We start from the raw sequence: 18,358 nt of genomic DNA, 5'->3' as shown, positions 1-18,358 counted from the left end.
CTTCATATGACAGAGATGTTTGAATTTAATGCAGTAAACATATGTGAACCCTGTAACAAAAACAAACAAAAATATCATATTTATGCAACTTAATAGCAACTTTTACCATCAGTTATTTCATGGCGAAGCACACTTGCTTTTAATAGCTCACGCACTGAAATGATGTCCAGTATTTATAAAGCACGTTATTAACTCATACATAAATTAGTATGTCTATTCATTTTTGTTTAAGTTTGTTTGGATATTTGGACAAAATATGTCAGTTTTCCCACAAACTTGAAGACGAAAAGAGGATTTTACGTGATTGCACGTGAACGCAGCAGAGGTGAGAGTTGTCTTGCGTTACAAAATGACGGACCCGACTGCGTCGCCAGAGGACCACTGGAAAGTGAGTAACTCCTGTTGGCTGACCGCAACTTTTCAAGTGACCCGATTCACGCGTCTGCCGTGTGACAGGCAGCGACAAGTGGCAAACACTGTTTCGTCTGAAAGTTTGAAGTTTTTTTTTTTTTTGCTGACGCTACGGGGAAGCAAGGCTTTGTTAGCTCGACAGCTAACCGCGGCTAGCCAGACGTCAGTGTTGGCTGGCTAAGTAAACAAAACGTCCAGGAAGAGGAGCTCATGCTCCTCATGTGGGCTTTATTTTTTTTACGCCGCCAAAATAACAGTAATATTATAATAACAGTTCCTCTTTATTGTCTCTCTCTCTCTTTCTAACATTTGTGTGAAAGTAAAATGTAGAATTGTGGAAGAGGTTGCCAGAATTGGTGCGATAAATCCACCATTATCATCAACATTGTAAAAAAAAAATTGCTATTGGGAACCACACATGTAGACTCGACCTAGAAAATGACTTTCCCTGGACTGAAGCTTCCCTCAGGGACAGGTATAATCATTATTTAGCCTATATGTAGTTTATGATATTATGTTTTTAACAAGATAAACATATCAAACTCTTCTATAAGGCAAAATTTAATATACATATGAGTCATATGGGATTCCTTTTTTAAAAAACAATATTACATTACATTGCATTTAGCAGACGCTTTTATCCAAAGCGACTTACAGAGGAGGACATAAGCTGAGAAAGGTGTAAAGGAGCACAGAGTAGGCAGGGAAGCATTCTCGAAACAGAAAGGTTTTTACAAGTTTTTTAAAGGTCGAAAGGGATGTTGCTGTTCTAGTAGCCGTTGGTAGGTCATTCCACCATTTGGGGACGACCACAGAGAAGAGTTTAGAGTGACCTCGCTTTGCGAGAGGCAAGGGTACAACTAGACAATATGATTCTGCTGTAGGTAGAAATATCAGCACAAGACCTCAGTGTTGAAATTGACACACTCTTTTTTTTTTTCAGTGGGAAAAATGGGCCTAACTTTGGGAACCACGAAATTAAAGAAACCTTTGTGTTGAGGTGCCCCAGATCAAACACTGGATCTGCGAGTGAAGTAGTAATTGGGCACAGCTCTTTACACTCCTGGACAAATCAGGGCAACGCTCGGCAGGGGATTTAGACTGTCTATCAGGAGGGCTAGCTATTGGTCTATTGTGGGTGTATTTTTGGCACCACGATTTCCCCCCTCTCTTTATTCCAGCCTTTAAATGTCTATTTTCTCCCTTTTCCATCTTCTGTTGTCTGGTGATGGCTCGGCAGACAGACGGCACTTTCAGCGACAGCGGCTTTGACCCCAGTAAGTATTCACATTCTCTTGTTTGTCATATCATCTGATATTTAGGGTATGTGATGGTGACCTTTTTTTGATATTTCTGGTCTTGCAGTGAAAGATCTTTGATGTCAGGTTTGTCTTGTTCCGTAGGTTTCTTTGCTGAAACTGCCAGAAAGGGTACAGTTGTGTCCAGGGCCAACAGCATCGGCTCGACAAGTGCTTCTTCAGTACCAAATACAGGTATTATGTTTGTCGCAGAGGGGGGTGTGACATCGCTGACAGTTGCAAGAGTGAATTTGTCCTACATTTTAGATTGTGATGTGCATGTTCACGTCCTCGCCTGTGCCTTACTTGGAATGACCCAATCCTGTCAAATAGAAACACTGCCTGTGTCTATACTGAGTGATTATGTCGAATAAAATGCAGTGTGTGCTGAACAATCTTTGTAGCTTTTGTTTAGACTCTTGTCAGCAAGGTTTCATCTGTCAAATCACAGACAGTTTCGATTGCATTACAGTCCGCACAGAAGTCGATTGAAGCATAAATCAGCATTTCTGAATCCTGCTGTGATCAGGATTTATGCCAGGGTTATACATTTTAAGTAGATCTAGAAATTCGTAGTGTGATCAACGTCATTATTTTTTCAAAAGTTTTATTTAACCACGAAATAGTCCATTGCGTATTTGTCAGTCCGTCAAATGGTTTTTTCTGTCAGTCAAGCATCAGTGTTCATATATTCTTGAATAGATGATGAAGACAGCGACTACAGACACGAGGCGTCTTATAAGGACTCATATAAAGACCGGCGGAGACAAGCGCACACACAGGCTGAGCAGAAGCGTAGGGATGCTATCAAGGTAAGACCACAGTGGAATGCAAGTCTCTGTGACTCACAGCAGATGTCTTGAAAAACTCTGTATGTTTTAGATTTTCACTTGTTCGGTTAGTTATTACTTCTTTTTCTTTTACTTTAGAAAGGATACGATGATCTCCAGTCCATAGTGCCGACCTGCCAGCAGCAGTCTGAATTCGCAGTGGGGGCACAAAAGATCAGCAAGGCTACAGTGCTGCAGAAAAGTAAGATGTGACTTTATTTGGAATAGTAGCTGATACATCTCTATCAGGGCAAAATGGCAAATAAGAGCAAGTCAGGAAAGGTCAGAGTTTTCTGTTCAACTTTCAACACTGGCATTAACTAGTAGTTTTCCAATAGAGTCCTTGATGAACATGGTCCAAAAACCAGGCAGTGCCACTGGTTCATGCCATCTGCATGCTGCTTATAGTCTAAGTACAGATCCAGTCTCATGTGCTCATGTTACACAAAGCAAGTCAAACAGACAATAAGGGGAAGGAGTGTTTGGATACGATTTAGCATGTTCAGTGGAAAGATGGAGACAAAAATATCACACAGCACAGAGGTCTCCAGACTTGCTGGAGTTTCCTCATAAGTAGTAAAAGAGGAAGTCGCCGCATTTTGGTGTATGGGGTAAGTTGTGGAGGGAAACTTAAATCTGTGTGGGGTGGACTGAAGCATTTTTCTTTTTCTTTATTTTATTTCTTTCTCTTTTTTTGCAGCAATAGACTACATCCATTTTCTTCATAAAGAAAAGAAGAAGCAAGAGGAGGAAGTTTCAGTACTAAGGAAAGAAGTGATGGCGCTGAAGATCATGAAAACGTGAGCTAATTATTCTCCAACTTTCTTAGCCAAGTTTTTTTTTCCAACCTACAATTTACTGGCAAACTATGAACTCTGTACTCGTTCTGCATCGAGATGGATTTTAAAAAGAAATGCTGATCTTAGACAAAGAGAGAAAACTCTTGAGACAGAAATGTTTTGATGGCAGCCCTGACACAGCACATCGTAAAGGTCCTATCAGATGTAAATATAGAAAATGGAACAAAATAAAAACTTTAAGTGCTGTGGTAGCGTTTTTATTGAGACTCTAGCTGTGGATGCAAACCGATTCATCTACTCTATGGAAGAAATGGCTTTTTTGTCAAACATGGTCATCAATGGTTGTCTTTTCCTAACAGGAACTATGAGCACATAGTGAAGGCCCACCAGAACAACCCACAGCAGGGAGAGGATCAGGTGTCCGACCAGGTGAAGTTCAACATCTTTCAGAGCATCATGGACTCCCTGTTCCAGTCTTTTAGTAATTCTGTTTCAGTGAGCAGTTTCCAAGAACTCTCCGCCTGCGTTTTCAGCTGGATCGAGGAGCACTGCAAACCACAGGTGAGAAATATTCCTGACAAATTATGGACCCCAAGGTCAAGCACAGTAAAACAAAAAATAATAATAATGTTGTGAGTAATTACAGTATGCATGCTGCTTGTTCTCTCCTAGACGCTGAAAGAGTTTGTCATCGGGGTGCTCCGGCAGCTCAACGGTCAGCTTTATTGATGGAGTGAAACCTCTGGAGCGAACTCTCTGAAACTGACTTTGGGCTTTGCTCTTGGCCTCTCAGGGTGGAGTGAAAACTCCAATCAGCCTCAGGCCACACCACAGTATTTACGCTCACTTCAGCTCATCAGTGACTCCCTGGCTGTAATTGGACCCACACTATGGGCAGAGGTGAAAAGTTGGATTGGATTGAGCGTTGCGTGTTTTAGGAAAGATCACTTTGTGAATATATTTGTTCGTATTTCTTACTATGCTAAGAAATGCAGGGGCCCGGAGGATGAATGTATTATTTAATGCGTCAGGTAGACAAGATAGTATGGTTACAGTCAGTTTGCAGTAATCGGCACCCTGGTGGGGATAAATAAAAACAGACTCCTCTCACAGAATTAATCATATTGCTTTTGCAACCTATCAACCGATGTAACAGGAACGGAGACGGTGATGAAAAAAAACATGTAAAAACATGAGCGCACACACCTTCCTCTCTGTGACATCTGATGCTGATCCAAAGGGCTCGTCTCCGCTTCAGTGTACAAACACTGTGAGTCAGCCGTTGCACTCCTGAACCATAGCAGACGACGATACTACTGCAGGGTCATTTCTCCTAATTCTGCACACACTCAGGAGCGTGCTCTATATCGCTTCAGGTTTGATTATTTCATTCATGCAGCAATGACAATTCGCTGAGGTGTGCAATACAAGGAAGCATAGAGGACTTTGGATGACTTGTTTGTTTATATATTGACTTTGCAAAATAATTAAGCTACCACACATTGTGTTAAATGTTGAATACAGTTATACATGTCGTGTTTCTTTGAGAGATGATGTTAAATACAAAGTGTTGATTTTCATGCTTTCAGATGGCAGTTTAAAACAGATTATTTTATATTAAAAAGGTCCAGTGTGTAGGATTTGTGATCGCAACCAACTGAATACCCCTTCACCCAAGAAAACCCCCATGTAGACCCGCTGGTTTGTCGTCTGCTCCGTCTGTAGAGAAAAACGGCCCATTCTGAGCTAACTGAAACAAAGCGCCAACCTCCGTAGCAGAGAAGTGAATCCTGTCCACCGTTGAGCCATGTCTTTGTCAATTTTTATGATTAACCAGGAGGCGGTCAGATTCAGAACTTCTTCAGAAACATGTGGGTGACGTCACGCATACTCTGTCCATTCATTCTACTGTCAGTGACTAAAACACAACAGTTCTTACTCTTAAGTATTTAATTTTAATTTCTGCCCTAGAACCTAAATCTTGCACACTGGACCTTTTTAAAATGATGCGTTAGTGGCTTTTATGATCTTTTCAAATGGTGCAATAATCAACCAGCACTTCTGAATTTTTAACAGCACTGTGGAATCTGTCACTGAGACACAGAGACTTACAGAGGCTGTACTGAATTTGTTTTTTTTTTTGTACTTTGATTTTTAAACATATGATATAAAGCAGATTTTTGTGACGACTTGTCATGCACAGGACTGCTCTGTTCATGAGTTGCTTTAATTTACAGGGAAATGTTGGAAGTATTTTCTTTTGATGGTTCTTTTATAAAAAGCGATCTACTGTATATCACCATCCAAAGAGTGACATGAATCTATGTAAAAAAGAAAAAATACTGAATGTGCGTCCTGTTTAATTCACCCAAAATCAAATAAAGTGTGAAAGACAACAGCAGAAAAATCCTGTAAAGCTGGGCAGTGATCCCCACAATAGTTGGTAGATGGTTCTCTTATAGGAGAAATGATTGTTTGCACTTCAGTGTGTAACATAACTGTCATGAACATTTAATAACAATACTGCATGAAGAAAGTGTACAAAGGAGAGGTGGAAAATGGGACAACCCACGCCTCATAATACATTAAGGTTCTGAATAACTGTCCATGCTTGAAAAAACATTTTATTTTATTTAGTTTTCAAAAAAAGAAATAGAACATTAATAACAAAGAACATCAAAACTGTAAGGAATAATCTGCCATTTTCAGACTCTCAGATTTAGTATGGCTTCTAAAAAGGGAAGCAAACAAACCGCTGCTGCCTATGAGGTGACACACATCCCTCAGTGCTGCCTGATGATGCCACAGTGTTTTTTTGTATAAATATACTTTCAATTACAGAAGTTGTACTTCCATGCAGCTTTTATTAAAGATGTACTATCTGTTCAAAACAAAGGCTATCAATAAAGAATGTGCTGTGGCTCACACCGCCCTGATGTTTAATCTATATCCTCGGCCGAGCGCCGCACAGGCTCACATTGATGAAGTGGACGAACAAATCGTTTTCTCGTTTACTTCAAGTACTTGGAACAACCACCTTACAGTCCTCGTCGGTCTCTACTCCGACTTCATCCTGTGAAGGGCAACAACCAGTTTTATAATTCATTAGTGCTGTGAAGCAAAATGGATTTTATGGGGCTGCTTCCACTCACCAAGAACTCCTTTTTGCTCTTAGGATACCCTTCCAGGATTGCATTGATCATGTCTGAAGCCTGAGAGAAAATAAAGCCTAACTAAGGTTAAGATTTTTAAACAGTTTATGTCTTTATATAACAATCAGTGTTCTGCTTTTTTATCTTCCTTTACAGCTACAGCTTGTAATACTAACACTGATGGGAGGAACCAAATCTGGCATTTCTGCATCATATTTGCATTTTTATTTAATATTTACTAACAAACATTTGGCCCTCATCTAAATGCATTTTAATCAAAATATGAATTTAGATTATTGATTAATCTGCCTTTTATTTTCACAATTAACTGTTTAGTCCACTGATTCTCAAACTGTGATACATGAAAATAAATTGAGATAGCTGGAATATAATTTAATTTATTCATGTAATATTTGATTTCAATATCAGCCTGTAAGGTATGTTATGTACGTGGTGCAGCTGTGTATACATTACCAGTCTCTTCCTCTTTTTCCACTCCTTCACATATACATCCCTCTCTTTGTAAACCTGCAATTTTAAAATACAAGAATTGTACCACCACGCCGTTATACCTTCACCAGGTCTCTGAGATAGTTTGGTGCGGAAATGAATTCCCAACCTTCTCCTTCTCTTTTGGAGTGACGTGATTTGTGGCAGACTTTATCTTCTCCAGACGGGCTGTGTACCCAGAACACTCGGCTTTCAGCTCTTTGATCTCTGACACCATTTCCTCTGTGGTCAGGGAGCTGCTGAGCTCCTTCAGCTCTGTTTGGAGGTGGAGATCACACACACACACACATCATCTACACAACAACCACTTTCCAAAGAAATGCAGTGCAACAAAAACTCCTCCAGTCCCCTTCAGTCTAGAGAAGTTTTGTATGACACAGCAAACATCCAGTGGCCCACGACAGCACCAAACTGTCTCGGTACAATGCAAACTTTGGGAGATCAGTGGTGTTCTCCACCTGCATCTAGCTGTCTGCAGCTCTGGGTGAGGGACTGCAGCTCGGCACTGAGCTCTGAGATGTGACAGTCGATGGCCTTCAGGTCTGCCTCCTTCACATCTTGGAACTGGGACTGTGGGAGAGATTAGCAGCTTCATCTTAAACATAGATTTTTTTTTTGCAACACCAGTTTGTCACAAAACATTTTTCAGATGAACTAACCTGATCAGCAAAATAAATCTTCTGCTTGCCATATGCTTTCTCCTTTATCTTCCCCTCCAGCGCCAGCAGCTCCATGGCTTTGACCACAGCCTGGTGAAACACAGATATACAATCACTTCATTTAACATCACACACACACACACACACAATTGCATGATTATGGTTAAAAGTGTTGACCTCACCGTTTTGCCCAATCCATGCTGCTTTTGTAGATTACAAAACACATCTTGTGCACTGTAGGGCCTGTTCTTCTCGTTCAGATAGGCGAGGATGACAGCAGCACCTGTGGGTGACGTTAACATAGTATAGCTTGTTGTTTTTAGCTTATCGTGCTAACTACGTAGCTAACATTAGCTGATAGCTTTTTAGCTGGCTTTATAACTTATCTTTGAAGTCTGTCGTGTGTGTGTGTGTGTGTGTACAGTCAGAAAACACCCGCACATGAAGTCTCTTAACTCTCACCGTTGTCCTTTTTGCTCATCTCTTCACTTTAACTCTCCGAAAATGAGTTTCGCGCGAAATACGCGTCACTGAAAAGATCGTTAACCCATAACGATGCGTCACACCAGAGCAAATATATGATTAAAGAGCTGGAGTGGACACCCAACACACATGTATTTTTCCCCCATTAACAGTTCACTTTCGTCTACCGACGGAGCTTTTGAACGATATATATTCGCCCTAAATTAATTTGTTTATAATTTTGACTCGGTCCTCCTGGGCATTTTTTTTTTTTAATGAACTTTGTGATTTCTGAAAAGAAGAACCGAGTGAGAGCTCTGTCTGTTTTGGCTGCTCTCTGAGACAGTTCATTTAAGTTTGCTGGCCTGAAAACATTTAAAAAAATAATACTAACATTTCACTTTATATCTTTACAGCAATATACAAACAAATATTTCATATATTAATGTATTTAGGCCTCACAGCAAAAAGGTTTCTGGTTCGAAGATCAGCTGGAGTCTTTGTGTTTTTCTCTGTGGCTTCCTCCCACAGTCCAAAGACATACACCTGTTGTTTCTATGTGCCCTGTGCTAAACAGGCAACTTGTCCAGGGTGCATCCCACCTCTCGCCCAAAGTCAGCTGGGTTAGACTCCATCCCCATCATGACCCTGATGAGGATAAGTGGTTACAGACAATAGATGGATGGATGGATATTAATATGTTTCATATAAGTCTGATTGTGTTCTAGTCAAAGGCAATAATCTGAGTGTTTAATTGCAAAGACTTAATTCATTTTTCTTGAGTTTTACGAGCATTAGTCTGACTACTTTACATCCGTCCCATGAAATATATCCAGAGACACTTGACAGACTTAATTGCAAACATTTTTATTCAATACGATTTGCACGTCAAAACATATCAAAACCAGTTACAGAGAAGAAAATACACTAATATGCACATTACATTATCAAACTGACTACAGATCACTCGCACTGAGGAACTGACTCTCCATGGAGCAGCAATGAGCATCATTCTGGTTAACTGAGGTGGCCAGACAGCTGAGATAAACGTCTCCATTTTTATGGCCTCAAAAATCCCAGCAAATTCCTATCAGTGCACATTTCTCTACTTCATCTCCATGAACGTGGATCCAGCAGTTTGTTTGTTTTTTCCTACTGTGCTAAATCTTTTTGCGGCTATGATTTTCTTCTCAAATTAACAATAAAAGAGAGCAACGTGTCTTCCTCTATTAAAAAACCCCAGCATGTTTATGGATTTCAATAAATCTCAACTGTAGCTCGTTTACGTTTTAAGTGCCATTTCAACGGTTAGGTTTTGACATACTGACATGGTTTGTCCATCAAAAAGAAATCGGGCTGACCAGCACACACAACAACAACAAAAAAACAACAACACTTTAAACCTTGAAATACTAACACTTTTAAAAAAGGATAAATTTCTATACCCAATTTTCATGTAAACATGTTTCCCCATTAAAATAGTAAAAGATCCATGAATTGAGGAATATTTGAATTTTCTTTTAAAAAGTTCAGCATGACTGTCAACTACATGAAATACAAAGATGGTAAAAGAAAATATGTTTCAATATTATTTTTTTTGGAAAAGAAAAAACACACACAAAGCTGAGGGCTCATCGAAGCTATTAAACATGGACACAATATGTTATTGAGCTGTATTGAAAGGGCAGAAAAATAAAAACAAATCTGAACTTATTCACACACACACAAAAAGAAGCAAACCTTGGGGCACAAGTTCATAAATATGATGAACAACAAACATAACGTCAAGTGTTCCTCCGGGTCAGTTATCTTAAGACTTCTTTGAAGAAAATCAGCTTCAAAAATGCATGAAAATGCCTTCACGTGTTAGAAAAGGAAAATCAAAGAGAAACAACTGAAACTTGTATCTAATTATTCTTCATCACGGAAGAGAATCGCTGTCCAAATCCACAACTGCTGACAAATTTGTATTAATCTCTGTGACATTAAATAAAATTGTCTAACAGATCATAGCCAGGCAGCAGAGTGCTAACATCAACATGTGATGTGGAAAAAAATGGAACTTAAAGATGTAATAATATTCCATAAAGTCATTACCAAAGCAACGTGGCTCAGCTCAACCAACAGGAATGTCATATTTGGTCCCATGTTAAATAGCCCTCTATGTGTAGACCTCTAGGTAGAAAAGATTTTATGGGCACTGCTATTCTTTTATAGTACCCTTGTAACTTATGTGTGCATAACATCACAAGACTGCAACAAGGCTCGATAATGCTGGTTTCTTTAAATGTCTGAATGTGTCTTATTTTTTGTTGTTGCATTTCCTATTGCTCAGCCTACAAAATAAAAGTTTTCTGGATGATCGGGGGTTTCAAAGTACGGGCGAGAAGAGTCTGAAAAGATAGGAAAAAAATAAAAGACTTCACAGTGATCAACTGATGCCAATCAGAAGTGGGACTGCTGGAACCTAAAATCATCTTTCACACACACTCAGCTTTCACACTGCCCATGAACACAGGCGTACACACATACACACTCACACCTTACTGTGGTTTACCCAGCAGGCTAGACAAGAAGTTAGACCCCTGGCTCTCTCCTCGTCTAGTACCTCCTCCGCCTCCTCCAAGGGGATCCATCTGGTTCAGTTCAGACTGATCCAGCATTTCAAAGTCCTCTCCGTCCAAGTCTGTGTCCAGCTCCGAGCTGGACTGTTTGCGGTAGCTTCGGTGGGCCCCGGCTCTGGGTGGACCTTCTCTGCGTTGGGTAGCAGGAGCCCGAGGTTGCATCGCCCCAATCAGAGCTGCTTGAATCATGTTGCTGGCGATGACCCCGGCCAAGTCTCCGGTGAAATCGGAGGCAGGTGGCAGGCCGCTGAGAGAAAGTTCGGCATCCAGATCCTCTTGATCGGAGTCCAGATGAGCATCTACGTCCAGCACTGAAGCCCGGTGACTAGCTAGACCAGACGGACCCAGACTAGGTAGACCTATGCTTGTGTCATCGTCATCATCCATCAGAGTGGCATCGGGGTTTATGGAAGGGAAGTCTGGGAGGTCTTGAGCAAAGGACTCCTCGGCGTCACTGTGTCTGTCAAGATCTGACCAAAATACAGAGAAGCATGCCGTGAGAGACAAGAACACAGCAGAAGACGAACGGGAAAAGAAAAGCTGCATACTTACCCTCGGAGCCCTCTGTGAGAGGGGTCTGTCCACGCGATAGGTTAAATGTTCCGTTATCAGTGTAGGACACCTCAGCATCAGAGTGCTCAGAGTCAGTCAGCGCAAGTTCCTTCGCAACCACAGCATCATCAAACTAGGAAAGAACAGAGTGGAAGGTATTTTGTAACAAATGATGTTAAAAACTGTTACTTCACCATAAAGTGTTACCAAACCTTTTATATAACTGTGTAGTGATATTATCTCACCGTCTGCTCTCATAACTTCTGCAAGCTTCATTGCACGCTCACACCCTTGCACACGCGACTAAGGCGTAAATGAACAGGCACATGCCAGGCACGGTGCGTTATGCGAAGTTCTCAGCCTCAACAGGAAGTGGCTCAGATGTGCTGTAACTAACACTAACGCTGAAATACAAAGCCGTGGGTGTGTGCCGAATGTTTTGATTTGACTTTCACGCTGAGAGCTTTAACTTTAGGTTGCCTTCAGTACCCAAAAAAATGTTCTCATAGAATTAAAGAGCTGGCACAGGTTTTGACAGTTTATAAAGAGAACAGAGGCAGTACCTGTTTAAATAGGCATGTTAAGACATGTCTCTACACACGCACATGCAACAGTTTTTATTGTGCACTCTGAAAAAACACGTTAAGCAAAAGTAAACCTTGGATTTATGGGCCTTAGTTTGGGCTGTACAAGCTAATAATCCACATTAAGTGTATTACCTACAGTAGATGACTGTTGGCATGCCAAACTAACCCTTTAGTTAGTGCAGCATGTTGTCACAACTACTGTGGGGAGTTAAACAGACTTACCGTTGGACAGAATGCAGCCAACTCCTCCTCACTGTCACTGTCTTCACCTGAGGCTGCTCCATGGATGGGCCTCCGCAGGACTGCAGAACAACAAACACACACAGCAACTGAGTACTAAACTCACTGTGCAGCTCACAGGGGGGGGCCGCCGCTGCAAGGACTGAGCCTTTGTACATACAGTACCAACTGAGCTAAACGACACCCCCTGGAGATGGCCAACTTAGATTTGATTTATTACTTACACTGATTATCAATAGGCTTTGACATCATGTAGCCACGAACGCTGAAGTCCAGCCACTGCAGGGCCGGCTCCAGCTTCACGAACACATGCTGAAACACCCTGTGATAGGCTCCCAGAGGGGCCAGGAGAGTAGCCAACACTAGAGGAGAGGAAAAGAATACAAGTCATTATTAAAAGAGAAAAAGAAAGAACATTCTGTTGGGGTTGTTTCGTGCACATGACAAGAAGAAAAAGGGTTGTTTGTTTGTGTTCTCTACAGATTCCTCTGTTAGCTACAGCAGAGGTAGCAGCAGGGAGTTAACACGTAGACTACAAGCTGCTGTGGATTTTAGACGTCAGCGGGCCTTGAGCGCTCTTGCCCCCCCCATGGCTCTCCAGCCTACACTGGTTGGCGGTTAGGAGATTAGCCTGGTCTCAGTATAACCTCCTTAGCTTTCTGCCTGGCTCCCTTCACTCCTTCCTTGTGTGTGTCATCCTGGCTGTAATCACCTCACAGGCTCGGTCCTGGTACTGAGGCCCCATAGATCTGGTTTCACCACCCATGCATTTTTTAATAGAACCAGTCAGGATGAGTTTCCCTGCCAATGTGATCCTGCTAAGGAGCTGGGATGTGTAGTTAGGACCGGTTCTGGGACTCACCAGCAGAGTAGGAGAGCACCAACCCGGGAATGTAGCGTCCAACCACGGCCAAACAGGTGAACACTCCACAGGTCAGGATGCAGAACTGACACAGAGGGAATCAAGAAACTAGAATTAATAATAATAATAATAATAATAATAATAATGATTTTTGTTGTTATATGGGATGATTGCTAAAATCAGATTTCATTTTTTGCAGTGTTTAAATACACCATTTAAAACGGTGTGTTTCCTGGAAACCATATTCTGTGTGTGTGTGTGTGTGTGTGTGTGTGTGTGTGTGTGTGTGTGTGTGTGTGGTCCTCACCTTGCCAGGGTTGAGTCGTTTGTACTGCACCAGACTGGACGCGAGAACTGCTGCACTGACCCAGGCCTCGGCCATGTGGTGGCACAGTTCAGGCACGCTGAGGATGCCAGGCTGCACCAAACCCCAGCTGGACAAAAAGAGAAAATTATAAGAACACACACACACACACACACACACACATCTGCTTTATACATGTATTATTATTAGTGTTGGCATCATTTTAAATGAAATGCTGACTGCTGGTTAAAGTAACAAACCTCTCATTCTCTGATTCATCCAGTTTTCTGACTGTGGAGAGAAAGAATATTTCATCTTTAAGCTCGTCTTCACTCTTTGATCTCTTCAGTACCTCGTACATGTAATATGTGACACGAGTTCAAAAACATGTTTGAGAGATTAACTGTTCCAGGTGTGATACAAATCGCTTTCAAAGTCCAGAGTGTAGAACCGCCGGATGATCTCCTTATCTCCTTTGATAGTACATTTGTTACAATCACAGTAAAACTGGGAAATTATTCAGTTCAGAACAAGTGAGAGTCTGTTAGACAGATATAAAGAGCCCACATTAAAAAACAACTTGTAGCACCTTTAATCTCTGGCCAGATCTTATTTCTCCAGGTATCAACACAGACAAGCACAGCCAGACCAGAAGCCAGCAGGAAGAGCAGGCGCAGTGAGGTCAGGGCGAAGAACCTAGAGGGGAATAATGAATGATAAACCAAGTTACAACAATTTAGTACAGAATACATGCACCACAAAACCCCTGAGTGATGATCTACGGTTTTCTTTAGCCAAAACCAAGAAATTAGGAAGTTATCCCACCCTTTGCTGTGTGTTCCACCCATTAGTTGTCAAAACCGATGGCATTGCAGTAACACAAACAGAACAGAAGTGACAAATCAGGGAAGTGTTAATGAATAAAAGCCCTATTCACCAACAATGGACAAACTACATGCTGTGAGAGCAGATGGTGACCTCGGAGGTGGATTCCAACTTTGTAGGTGTGTCACACACACACACAAATTTCACTTCCATGGGCCTGAACACAATTAAAATATATCCGATATGTTGCTCCACTTCCACATCACAAGACTTTTAAAATTTGTTGACCACAACAACGTTTACAGGATTCGGCCAATCAGCAGTTAGAGATTAACCCAACAAAGAATGTGTTGGCAGCATGTTGCGCACTGGTATTTGGGGTGGCGGTGCAATTAGTAAGACAACCTCAGTGACCCACTGTCAGAGAGAGGTCACCCGTATTTCCTCCCACATCATCTGACTTGCCATCATGAGTCACATCATGCATTAATATAGGTTATGAATGCATGTCTTGGGGCAGAAACTAGTCTGCACTATTGAGTGTGTGTGTGTGCACTGGAGCACAAGGATGAGCGGCCTTAACTTCTCCGGTGGTCTAATCGAATAAACGCCTGAGCTCCGCAAGCAAGCAGGTTGGCCTGTCTTGACTTTCCTTATTTCTATGTCCCACATCAGTGATGCACACAACAATAACAAGGTCACCCAATTATGCCAAAACTCATCCCAGTCCTAAACTTTCTCCTGGTGAATTATTGTGTGGATCTGAATGCTCTCCACTGGCATGTGCTGTCTAATTAGTGTCAGCTATATCAAAAGTCCCTGTTGTTTCTCCAGTGACAAATCATTGACCTGGAAATCGCAGATTCAGTTTTACAGTTTCTCTCAGCAGGACACTGTTTTTCAAGATTAAGAGAAGAAATTCAGACTGAAGGAAGGAGTGTCTGCAGGGTGGGTCTATAAATAGAGCCACTCGCCAGCCATCTGCTTTGTCTTGAATTGACAGGTGAAACATTTTGCATTATGTAAAAGCACCAGCTGCTGCTTGGCTTTCCCCTAACGACCAAACAGTCTCTGTGTTGTCGTTGCTACAGCACTGAAACCAACACAGGGAGAAAAAAAAACACACAGGACAAGTTTGCCATTAAAAATGTAAAGCAACTTTAGCTGAAACTCACCAGAACACAACGTTGACGACAATGTAGAGAAGCACACACTGAACGGGTCTCTCCCAAACTAGGACGGACTGTAGGTAGGTCAGGACGGGCTCGTAAGGCCCCAACCTGGACTGAAGCGCGGCTTTGACAGCCCGTACCTGACCGTCTCTCTCGCTGGAGCATGGTCGGCTCCGCAGGCACACGCCGCCGGACCCTCGCCTGGCAGAGTTATCCTCCACGGATGAGTCTCCCATTGCCCCGGTGTGCGCCATCATGAGAAGTCTAAACGTCGGTGAAGTAAGCCTGTGAAATAAAGACTTGAGTGGAAACAGGTGAACCGCGTGATGAGGGGCACCGCGGCGCCACGGAGCAGCTCACAACATCGGCTAACTCACCAATGCTAGCGGCTAGCAGCCAGCGATGTCATTAGCATCGCGTCAGCGTCTCACAGCAAACACCTGGCTGCTTCTAAAAGCGCCCATAGGATGGAAAGCGACGGTAAAACACCTCGAAATGAGATGACACTTACTATTTAGTCATCTTTGCGGGAATGTAGCGCTGTCTTCGGAAGCTGACAATATGGCGTAACCTGTTTTTCCGAGCTCTCAGCGGCCCAATCACAGGCTGCACGAGCCCGTGGGTCATGCTGCGTTCAAGTGGAATAGGAATAAATCAATTGTTTACTTCGACCTCGCTGTGGGTGACACTTTCTATGAAGTTCCTCATTGTCTTAGTTAAATAATGTTTGTTCATGTACTAATGTTGTTCAGTAAGTAGAAAGTAATAATTAAACTTAAAATCACAATGTGTCCAAACTCTTAATGGGTATTGTACCTTTTTTATTTAATAAAAAATATATATTATTTTATATTTATATTTATTTTTAATGTTTATTTTTTATATTTTTATTTTTATTTAATATTGAATTTTTTATTTTTTTATTTTATATTTGTATTTTTATTTTATATTTTTACATCTTCACTTATATTTTGTATTTTATATTTCATGTTTAGTGCTGTTTTTTATTTTTATTTTTTATTTATAACCTTTATTTAACCAGATAAAAACCCATTGAGATCAAGACCTCTTTCACAAGAGTGACCTGGCCAAGAAAGGCAGCAGCGCACGTCGTAGTGGTCAAAAAACAGACAAACAACAATAACACACAGTTATGGATACATTAACAATTTAAGACCATAGGCACTGTTCAAAAGATTTCCATTGTCTTTTTTCTGTCTTGTTTGCACCGGGATAAGAGGGAAACACATTTTTAATTCTCTGTATGTCCTGTACACAGGGGAGCCGCCAGGAATTTTGGGCCCAATGACAAAAAAATCAAATTGGGCCCCCTCTGCGCAGCTGTTGTCACCACATCTCTAGGACCTAACTAGGACCCATCAAAAGCTTTCCATAACTCTAATCAAAGGCTTGCAACTGTTCAATACTAGTACTAGCACAGTATTTACTGCTGGTGATTTGTACATGCATGCAAGTCTGCATACAGTATGCAGTGCAGTTCACTATTAGATGCAAGATTAAAAGCCACCATAAAAAAGTGCTGAAGGCCTTTTTTTTTTTTTACAGTATCAATTTATTTTTATTGTAAAATTTTAAAATGGAAAATTCTCTTAACATTAATGAACAATTTAAAAAAAAGAAAAGTGAACAAACCTAAAAGATATATTACATATTTACATATTAAATATTCAATCATAATAAATTAACATCATTCTCTCAAAACAATGAACACAGCAGATTTTTGAACTTAGCTGCACATATGTCAACAATATTTTTTGGGGAGCCCCTGTCAGTCGTGGGCCCTTGAAATGGTCCCAACTTTTCCCCCAATACGGCATCCCTGCCTGTACATATAGCAGTATTGATAATGAAGTTGACTTGACTTGACTTGAAACTTTTTTAAATGTTAATAAGAGCATCAGTTTTCATCAGTATTTTGCCACCAGCAATTTAAAAACAGAATCGGGCTCCATACTTGTCTGTCTTTGACTGCTGTGTCGTCTTTCAGTAAATATTTGGTGGGGAGTATGCACCATCATGCATTATTATTTCCACACCTCTCTTTCCCAGTCAGACTCCATCATCAGAGCCTGAACTCACCCAGTCTTCAGCTGTGGCCCTTAGCAGCCTGGTCCTTCAGCTGCTGCTCACTCCACATGAGCAACTGGACAAAAAAAATGTAATAACCGATCATCATTTCACGACACAGTGGAGGACAGCTGCTCTGGAGTCACTGGTGAGGCCAGAACTGGCAGACAAGAGAATTTTTTGATTTCCATGACAACTTTGACCTGAGTCGCCTCAATTCACCCAGCTTACAAAAATGAAAAGGGTGTAAAGTTGTGTCCTTACGTGTGGGCACAAAGACTTAAATACACTATATATGAATGGTGTCACACAAAAACAATATCAAGGAGGCACATTCTGCTGATATTCAGGTTCTTATACTATTTTGGGTAACTACAAGAATAGGTTCACTTAATTAATCATCATCATTTTTCTCGTACTCGCCATAGCTGGAGCACCTCTTTTCACCCTGTTTGGCCAATGAGGATTTTACTGATTGTCACCATTGGATGGCACAGAAAGCACGACTATAGACACTGGTGTTAAAGACAGATCAAACAAGTCAGATCAGATCAAGTATTACACCTTCGGTGAATACATTTACTCTTGGTTGTTGGGCTGATTAGCAAAAAATGACCTTACAAAAGAATCGACAGGTGTCACAGCACTACTGTAAATATCAAGTTAGAGACATTCAAAATAAAACGTCCTTGGTACATGTCATACTAAAAATAGTTACCACTTTCAAATGCTGTACATAGCTGTAGTAACGCAATGTGGCCGCTGGGTGTCAGTGAACACTCATAATTGCGCCTCACGCTTGTCAAGGATAATACTTCCAGCAAAAACTTTAAAAATATAACTTTAAACCTGCTCTAGGCTCTTGTGTTTCATCAGGGTTTTTGTTGTTGTTGTTGCTTTCAATACGTCGTTTAGTTTGCTTTATGACTCGACACACTCCGATACATTAGGTGGCGGTATAGACGTTCAGTAAACAGATGTC

General features: G+C 41.3%; 3 protein-coding genes across 5 annotated transcripts; 1 reads left to right on the top strand and 2 right to left on the bottom strand.

Moving 5' to 3' along the window:
* Nucleotides 1-293: 293 nt before the first annotated feature.
* On the top strand, nt 294-4,818 carry mlx (MAX dimerization protein MLX). Its single transcript, XM_010737116.3, has 8 exons — nt 294-388; nt 1,652-1,688; nt 1,815-1,904; nt 2,412-2,521; nt 2,639-2,741; nt 3,240-3,339; nt 3,699-3,900; nt 4,012-4,818. Exons 1-8 carry the CDS (start codon nt 350-352, stop codon nt 4,066-4,068), a joined length of 738 nt encoding a protein of 245 aa, XP_010735418.1. The 5' UTR covers nt 294-349; the 3' UTR covers nt 4,069-4,818.
* psmc3ip (PSMC3 interacting protein) lies at nt 4,569-8,248 on the bottom strand. Its single transcript, XM_010737115.3, has 8 exons — nt 8,123-8,248; nt 7,843-7,943; nt 7,661-7,750; nt 7,460-7,571; nt 7,111-7,256; nt 6,966-7,019; nt 6,492-6,551; nt 4,569-6,412 (listed from the first exon to the last, which is right to left on the bottom strand). Exons 1-8 carry the CDS (start codon nt 8,139-8,141, stop codon nt 6,356-6,358), a joined length of 639 nt encoding a protein of 212 aa, XP_010735417.3. The 5' UTR covers nt 8,142-8,248; the 3' UTR covers nt 4,569-6,355.
* Nucleotides 8,249-8,973: 725 nt separating this feature from the next.
* retreg3 (reticulophagy regulator family member 3) lies at nt 8,974-15,955 on the bottom strand. 3 transcript variants are annotated; one of them, XM_027284993.1, is made up of 10 exons: nt 15,666-15,955; nt 15,292-15,587; nt 13,881-13,987; nt 13,552-13,582; nt 13,295-13,421; nt 12,988-13,072; nt 12,350-12,487; nt 12,108-12,187; nt 11,299-11,431; nt 8,974-11,216 (listed from the first exon to the last, which is right to left on the bottom strand). In XM_027284993.1, the coding sequence occupies exons 2-10, from the start codon at nt 15,543-15,545 to the stop codon at nt 10,666-10,668; spliced, it is 1,506 nt and encodes a 501-aa protein (XP_027140794.1). In that variant the 5' UTR covers nt 15,546-15,587; nt 15,666-15,955; the 3' UTR covers nt 8,974-10,665. The 3 variants fall into 3 exon arrangements, with proteins under 3 accessions (XP_027140794.1, XP_010735414.2, XP_010735415.2); XM_010737112.3 differs by having other exon boundaries at nt 15,292-15,573; XM_010737113.3 differs by having other exon boundaries at nt 15,292-15,573; nt 15,800-15,954.
* Between the last annotated feature and the right edge of the window lie 2,403 nt (nt 15,956-18,358).

This window comes from Larimichthys crocea, chromosome XII (assembly GCF_000972845.2).
Source record: "Larimichthys crocea isolate SSNF chromosome XII, L_crocea_2.0, whole genome shotgun sequence".
In the NCBI taxonomy this organism is placed as follows: Eukaryota; Metazoa; Chordata; class Actinopteri; family Sciaenidae; genus Larimichthys; species Larimichthys crocea.
This window is presented reverse-complemented; position numbering and strand designations above follow the sequence as displayed.

Coding starts and splice junctions, on each gene's coding strand:
- mlx (XM_010737116.3), top strand. CDS start 350: ATGACGGACCCGACTGCGTCGCCAGAGGACCACTGGAAA. Junction 1,689..1,814: donor CGACAGCGGCTTTGACCCCA/GTAAGTATTCAC, acceptor CTTGTTCCGTAG/GTTTCTTTGCTGAAACTGCC. Junction 3,901..4,011: donor AGGAGCACTGCAAACCACAG/GTGAGAAATATT, acceptor GTTCTCTCCTAG/ACGCTGAAAGAGTTTGTCAT.
- psmc3ip (XM_010737115.3), bottom strand. Junction 7,751..7,842: donor AGCATGGATTGGGCAAAACG/GTGAGGTCAACA, acceptor GTGTTTCACCAG/GCTGTGGTCAAAGCCATGGA. Junction 6,552..6,965: donor GGAAAAAGAGGAAGAGACTG/GTAATGTATACA, acceptor ATTTTCTCTCAG/GCTTCAGACATGATCAATGC.
- retreg3 (XM_027284993.1), bottom strand. CDS start 15,545: ATGATGGCGCACACCGGGGCAATGGGAGACTCATCCGTGGAGGATAAC. Junction 13,988..15,291: donor GTCGTCAACGTTGTGTTCTG/GTGAGTTTCAGC, acceptor ATTCCCCTCTAG/GTTCTTCGCCCTGACCTCAC. Junction 13,583..13,880: donor GATCTGGCCAGAGATTAAAG/GTGCTACAAGTT, acceptor TTCTCTCCACAG/TCAGAAAACTGGATGAATCA.